Raw genomic sequence first — 7,881 nt, forward strand, 5'->3', positions numbered from 1 at the left:
TTATTAGTTTTGAAAAAAATACTTTCATCTGGTCCATGTTAAAAAAAACTCGGCAACTTTCTAATTTTTGCTAAGCACATCTTTAAAAGTAACTAAGTATTAAAACCTTTGTTCTTAATTTTCCAAAGAATATAAAGATGTCAAAAATATATATAAATATATATATATAAATATAAATAAATATATATATATATTTTTTTTTTCAAATAATAATTTAGCTATTACATTTCAATTTTCAACCATCTTTATTAATTTAGTTAAATAGAGTACTTTCTATAAAATATAATTAAATTTTTTAATTTAAAACCAGAAATATTTGCTAGTTACGCTATCAAGTATTTAAATCTTGACATTTTTTTTGGCAAAAAATGACGTTTTTTTAAAACAATTCAAAAATCTTTGACAAGCACCAACTTTGTGATTTACAAGTGTAATGTACAAAAAAAATTTTGATCTACAAAGATTGTTCTTAAAGTGCAAACAGTTTTCGTTAACATTTTTATCAAACTTAAATTTATTGAGAGGCAGTGTGTTTAATATTAAAGAAAAAATTGCGCAGGTTTGTACGGTAACTGACTAAACAGACAATCGAACTTAGGCAGATTTAGTAATATTGACAATCAAAAACTTTAAACAGATTTCAACAGAGTTATGCTATAGGGATATAATTAGGCTAACTGTCAAGCAATTTAAAAAGAATTTGTTCAAAAATTTTAGAAAAGCTTAAAAGAGATATACCTTAGCCGGCACAATTTTGTAAAAATTTACTTATGGATTCTGATGCGTGTTTAAAATTCCCTAAAACAAAAGAAAAGCACGCTTTAAAAATAGAATTTTAATTCTATTTTTAAAGCGTGAAATTAACTATTACTAATTATTAAAGCATCAATTACATTATTAAGTTTTTATTATTAGTTTCACCTTTAGGGAAACGTTATATAATATTGTCAGTTTCCGTATGGAATGAAAAACCAGTAATTAAAATTTAAAGTTGCCTTTGAATCCTTGTAGAATTCATGTTAAAATTGCCGTTAAAATCAAATTGTTTTTGGTTTACTTCTGTATTGTGATGAACAAAAGTTAATGCGGATTTTTATTCCGAAAGTGAAACTAGATGTGATGGCTGGGACCGTATACTCTATATTTTGCTCATTAAACATAAAGTATACTTTTTACTTTTGTTAAAAATGCGATTAAAAGAAATAAAAATAACTTTAAATGACTTTGCCGTTAATAAAATGCGCTATATATTTACTTTTATCAAGTACACATTGATTCAGTTTTCATAATTTCTTGATACAACTTGAGCGAATTTAAACATTTCGCAAAAACATGAAATCTAAAGGTCAGTTTCTGAATATCCTTTTTTCTACGGCAACAGAAAAGAGTAGAGAACAATAATCACGTAAGTTTTTCTTCAAACAAACCAAAATTTATACTACGCATGCTCGCGTGATTATTTTTTTCTTCTTTCTCCCGTTCCCGTAGAAAAAAGGATGAGTTAAAACTGACCTTAATGTTGAATGTTTATTGACGTATTTTATAAGATAAAAGATCAAGCTGTAACAGTACTTAAAAATTATGTGAATTAAAATGAATTATTATGCTTTATTATTATACCGTTGCAGATAATAATTATGCTGTTGCATGTAATGATTATGCTGTTGCAAGTAATAATTATGCTAAAAATCATTTTTTATTTTAAATAAAAATAAGATTGGTTTTTGTTGGTAATAATTACACTCGTTGTCTTTAAAAAGTACGGTTTGAGGTTTACATATTCCGGCACGTAACTTTAATCATTGCACAATGCCAACACCCAGGTTATTTAATATGTTTAGTATTCTTGATTAATTGTAACTGTGAATTATTTCTATATTTATATTTCAGAATGCGGATATAATTTTTGAAAGTTTTATAAATTTAATTATTGCACAATGCTAACACACAGGCTATTAAAAATGTTTTATATTCTTGATCGATGGTAACTGCGAATTATTTCAATAAATTTATATTTCACACTGGGAAATATAATTTTTATGAGTTTTATAATTTTTAGTTCTCTACAGCTTTAAGATCTTGCTAACCAGTCCCAAAATAGAGTGAGAGAAATGGCAGAAATAGGTCACGTGTTACAACTTATGGTAGCGTAAAAACTTTTGAGAACTTTTACGTGCTTGGTTTTTTTGATTTGATAGAGAGGTTTAAAAGTCAAACAAATTATAACTTTACATAAATTATGATTTGTTTGACTTTTCAGTAATCGTTATGTAAAGTAATTAATAATATTATATCTAAAAAAATATGTCTTATACAGGATATGTTTAAAACAATTGATATTATTCTTTTCACATAAAATATCAAAAAATAGCGGTTTTAGATTGTAAATAATATTTACTTTAGATAATCAATGGCCTAGTCATTGCTGCGTTTTTAAAATGTTACGTCAACATAAGTTAACAAAGATAACATAAGACATTGATGTGCTTACCAACAACTTAATTGTATAAATATTCAGTTATATCTAATAGAAACTGTATTGTACAATTTTTACAAACTGAGTCTCTCTTTTTAGTTATTTAAACTCCAAGTGTTTTAAAAGGATAAAATAAAAAGAGCGCTACTTTTGTGACATTTTTAAAAGTTATGTAATGAAAGAGGATATAAAAACGGATGCCAGATTAGTTATTGAAAAAGACATCTGTCATTTTAGAAATTTTAAATATATATATATATATATATATATATATATATATATATATATATATATATATATATATATATATATATATATATATATATATATATATATATATATATATATATATATATATATATATATATATATATATATATATATATATATATATATATATATATAGTAGTTACTAATATCATGTTATACAAAATGTGAAACTTATCACAAAATACCCTTTTATGCTGCATTGCTTTATTTTTTAATAATTTGAAAAAAAAAAATTGGTTTAATTTTAAAAATATTTTTATCGCAATCAATAATATCATATTATGAAAAACAATAACTTGTTTATGAAGCTGCAAGTTGTGGTATTCTCTAATCACTACAAAGCTTTAAGAAATTTTATTTTTTTTTAGTTTTTTTATTTCCTTAATTATACAACTCCCATCATAAAGCTGACCGACCTTTTTGCTTCAAAACAATCCGGCAAGGATTAAAATTTGTTTACTTTTATAATGGTAAAAAAAGTCTATTGTTACGTCATTTGTAAACGCAATAGAAAAAAAGAGCATATATGTTTAGCCAAGGGTTTGTTGAATATACGGAATTTTTCTGAACTAGGGTTGACACATTCAAATGGATAAACACGAAAGAAGGAATACTTTTAAACTAAAATTTAGTGTATGGGTGTCATTATGTTTATTTAGTTGAACATTAATTGACTTTTTCATTAATAAAAATTCTTCGTGGTTAACATTTTGTACAAAATTAATGTCAAATAATGTGTTTTATAGTTGGACGGAAATCTTTTTATGCGTGAATGTATATGTATGACGAATAAGAAATATTTAGTTATATAAAATATTAAATTTATAATAAATAATAGCATTATTTTAAAAATTAGAATGGAAAAAATAGTGCAAAAGGTGAAAAAACAAAAAATGGACGAACGAATTTGTCCGAATAATTCAAAAAAGCCTTCTCTGCTCAGTAAAACTCTAATGACTCTTGATGGATTTCTGCTATCAACGTTCTCAAACATGGGCTCTTGCATTCCTGATAAACTTGTTACTAAAGAAGAGCTAATTAAAGAACTTAGTGACGAAATCAATGAATACGGAAAGTCAGCAAAAAAGGTTTTAAAATTGTTTTACAAAAATATATATGAATATTTACAAAATTTAAATTATTTATAAAAAGGTTTTTATCCAAAAGAAATTTAAAAAATTCTGCATAGAATGAAAAAGAAATAACTTTGGGATTCAGACGACGCACAGCAACCATTTCAGAGTTTAAAACCAGTGAGTCACGCACTAAAGAGATATGCAGGCGCAGTTGGGGACCAGATAACACCTGGTCCAGTCAATTTGTCAGCGTAAACTCTTTTACAAATACAAAATGTAAAGAAATCAACACATACAACAAAAGTGATACTACTATTTCAAATAATCAAAACTATAAAAAAATAATTAATTTTAAACCAAAAGAGGTATTAGAAAAACGTAAAAAAGACGTAATGAAGATGTTTTCTTGGCAAATAGGCGAAAGTCTAGACTATGTTCATACTGAAAAGGCAGAAAGTCTTGTGGATGTGGAAACAATTTTAGATGTTATGTTAACTTCAACAATCCCAATACAAGTAACGTTTAAAGTCAATTCCTCGATAGACATTTCTATAACCTATCAGTTTTTACCGAAATTCAAAGACGAATATATGGTTTTAAAAATTAGCCGAACCCATTGCATGGTTATGCGAGCGTTTTAGAAACGAAGACCTTTGGTACAATTGCCCTCTAACTAAAGATTTTTTACGTAAGTTATTATTTAAATGTACGCCTATAAATAACATTCTGTTTCCCGTTCAACTATTTTCAATTGTCGTTATATTATCTTCAGAGTTTATTATTAAAACGATTTTCCGATTTTTATTTTTATTTTGCTTTTGTAATAAACAATTTTGTTTTTTTACTTGTTAAAGAAAAAATATAAGACGAATATGAAAATATTGTATAATAGTAGATAAATTCTCTTTTATAGTATTTTGTTTTCAAAATAAACATTCTAATGTATTTGTTTTTCAAATAATATATATATATATATAATTTCAAAACTGTTTTATCATTTGTAAGTCTAAAAATAAATCACACTTAGTTCACGCAAAAGGTAGAATATTTTACCCTATGTAAACGCGAGCGCAGGAAAAAAATGTTTGTTGAATAAGCAAGCTGTTGAAGTTTTTTTTTAAAATTTAAAGCATTAAATGTAATTGTGTACATATTCCCAACGTTTTAGCTTTAAGAACAAGCGCCATGAAAAAGTCATTACTTAAAGAAAATAAATAAAAAAACAAATTAATACTAAAAACAAATTAAGGCTAAATACTGTTAACGTAATATTTGTTCCTCTAATTTGGTCAGTGATAGTTTAGGGGATATGACAAGTCCTAAGAAATAATTATTTCTAGTCATTATATATGACGTAGTACATATTTTATTTTCATAAATAACGTTTAAATCAGCAATTTTTAGCGTTTAATGATTTTTATACTAACATTAAAGTTAAAAAAGTTAGAACAAACAAAATAACGCATAAAAATAAAAACTATCAAGTCAAAGAATTTTCATTTATCAGAATTAACTAAAAATCTAGTTCTATACCGAAATGATTTTGCATACCATATTTTTCAATATATAAGTTAGGGGAGAGCGAACCTAATTAAATTTTAACGATTTACGGTGACGTTAGTATGAAGAGTCTCTTGCTGAGCACAAATTTTAAAAATATAATAATAACGTCAAACTGTTAAAATCAAATCTTCATAAAGTTTTTTTCATAACGCAATTTTTAATTAAAAATATCAAGGACATCAAGTATTTTTGGCTAGTTCTAAAATTTATTCAATATTTATACACCATTTATGCACTTTAGTGTTAAAACTATTTTTTTATTATTATTAAATATACAACTTCATTTAATATTTCTTACACAAAGTATGAGAACTTAAACAATATTAATGTAGGGTCGTCCCTAATTTTTATTCATTTTACACCTCTCTTTCCCCCTCCCCCGCCCCTCTCCTTTTTACAATATCGTAAACTCTTTAGTAACAAGTTCCGTATGAGTCGTCACTTCCCCCCCTCCTCCCCAAAGCGTCACGTAATTTATGGACGACCCCTAGATAAATATTGTTTAAGTTCTCATACTTTGTATAAGAAATATTTAATGAATGATTAGTTAACAATATTAATTACAATTAGTATTGCTAACCAATATTAATTGTAAACGTATCTCTACTGCTGACCAATATTAAAAAAAATTAAAAGATGTAAAGATTGAAAGATGGAAACATGCAGTTTTCGACAAATTAATATTAAGAAATAGCAAATCAGTTCATTGTTTATTTGTCAAAAGTTCAATGGCTTATTACACATTTTATTTCTAAATATTAATTTCAAGAAAGTTCTAATTAAAAACTTGACAAATAATTAAATAGAGACTCTTGACGTATTCATTCATACAGTACATATGAGTAAAACTTATGAAAATAAAAACATTTAAACTCAACTCTCATGTAAACTTAACTAAAAATAATAACATATAGAGCATAATCTGGCGCCAGTTAAACCATTTTCAGAGAAGTAAAAAAACTTCATATAAAAACGGTTTAAACGATTTTTAATCTGATAATAAATTTAATTTTGATTTCGACGGTGTAATTATTTCTTTAATGTTAAACTAGAATACTATTCTCAAATAATTTATTTCCTATTATAGGAATAAAACATTTGAAAAAAAAAAATTTAGTTTTTCTGATAAAACTATTCAAACCACTTGTTATCGAATTTTTCATTAGAAAGTAGGAATCTACAATGTCCTCCAAAACATAAGCAACCAAATAAAAAGTCATATTATTTCCAACTTCAATTACTGAATACAGCTTTTTATAAAATAAAAAAATACTCCAAGCGGTATCAAACTGTTAAAATTACATATAAAAAAAAGATTTGTACATAATACAACTATCTGAACATGAAAAAAGGAGTTGTTTTGCTTGCATTGGTGTTTTAATGTAAAAATGTGGTCTTCCAAAACATCAGCAACTTTTTTTTAATTAATAATAGAAAAAAAAAAAAAAGATTAAATCAACAATGACATATCTTTAACTTTTTAAGATCATAGCAAATCTTTTTGGCATTGACTCGATAAGTTTAAAAATTTTTTTTTGCGTAATCGCATTCCACATGGCTTTAATAGCGTTTTCGTTTTAGAGAATGTTCTACTTGATGCCATAAATTTCAATAGGATAGATATCAGGCAATTGAGCTCGCTACTTCCTTACTTCATTTTGAGTTGTTGCAGTTGCTATTTTTTTAACGAGTTTAGACGTGTGTTTTGGGTCGTTTTCTTGTTGAAACGTCTATAGAAAAGACATATGTTCATAAAAATCAGCATGAGAAACAATTTTTTCCTAAAGAATATAACCATATACAACTCAATTCATAATGTCATTTATTTGATGGCTTCCCAGCCCAGCTTCCCTAAAATTAGAAAAACAACTCCAAACACTGCATCTTTTCCACCACCATGTTGGACTGTTCCTCTTGTGTACTTAGAACTCAAACGTTTACATTTTGGTCTAAATAACTTCAAATTGCCATTAAAATCTTTCAAATTTTGTATTGATTCATTGCTCCAATCTCATTTTCAATTATTATTAGTGCAATGTCTAAGAGCATTTGAAAATCTACTTTTTTTCTTTAAAAACATTTCGTCTCTTTAGAGAAGCGTAGGTTTTTTTGCTGTTCTGAAGCTCAGAAGTCCTGAAAGTTGTAACCGTCTGCTAACTTTTTGAAAACTGAAAGTTTCAGTTTTATAATACTATCATTAGCGCTGTCAAAAAGACTTTTCGACTAAATGAATATTTTGTCTGTCTGTAAAATGAAATTTTTTGCGTGGTCTTTTAGAAATTTTAGTTTAACTGAAGTCGAACAAATTTTTTTTTTTTTTTTAGATTGTAAAGCTAAATCATAGTTGTCTCTTGCAAAGAATCCCGAAAAATCATTGTAAGATAGAAACCGTTGATATTATAAAATTCTCACACCAAAATAGCGCAAAGCTGTGATCTCAAGTCAATATCATTCCTTTTAATGTGACACCGACCGCAAAAATGAACACTTAACTGT

General features: G+C 26.1%; 1 protein-coding gene across 2 annotated transcripts; it reads left to right on the forward strand.

Annotated features, from left to right (window-relative positions):
• The first annotated feature begins 1,794 nt into the window (after positions 1–1,794).
• Positions 1,795–4,783, forward strand: LOC100209369 (uncharacterized). Of its 2 annotated transcripts, none has more exons than XM_065813172.1 (3): positions 1,795–1,823; positions 3,603–3,834; positions 3,936–4,783. In XM_065813172.1, the coding sequence occupies exons 1-3, from the start codon at positions 1,810–1,812 to the stop codon at positions 4,461–4,463; spliced, it is 774 nt and encodes a 257-aa protein (XP_065669244.1). In that variant the 5' UTR covers positions 1,795–1,809; the 3' UTR covers positions 4,464–4,783. The 2 variants fall into 2 exon arrangements, with proteins under 2 accessions (XP_065669244.1, XP_065669245.1); XM_065813173.1 differs by lacking the exon at positions 1,795–1,823 and adding an exon at positions 3,247–3,379.
• The last annotated feature ends 3,098 nt before the right edge of the window (positions 4,784–7,881 follow it).

Source organism: Hydra vulgaris, chromosome 12, assembly GCF_038396675.1.
Source record: "Hydra vulgaris chromosome 12, alternate assembly HydraT2T_AEP".
Taxonomy (NCBI): Eukaryota; Metazoa; Cnidaria; class Hydrozoa; order Anthoathecata; family Hydridae; genus Hydra; species Hydra vulgaris.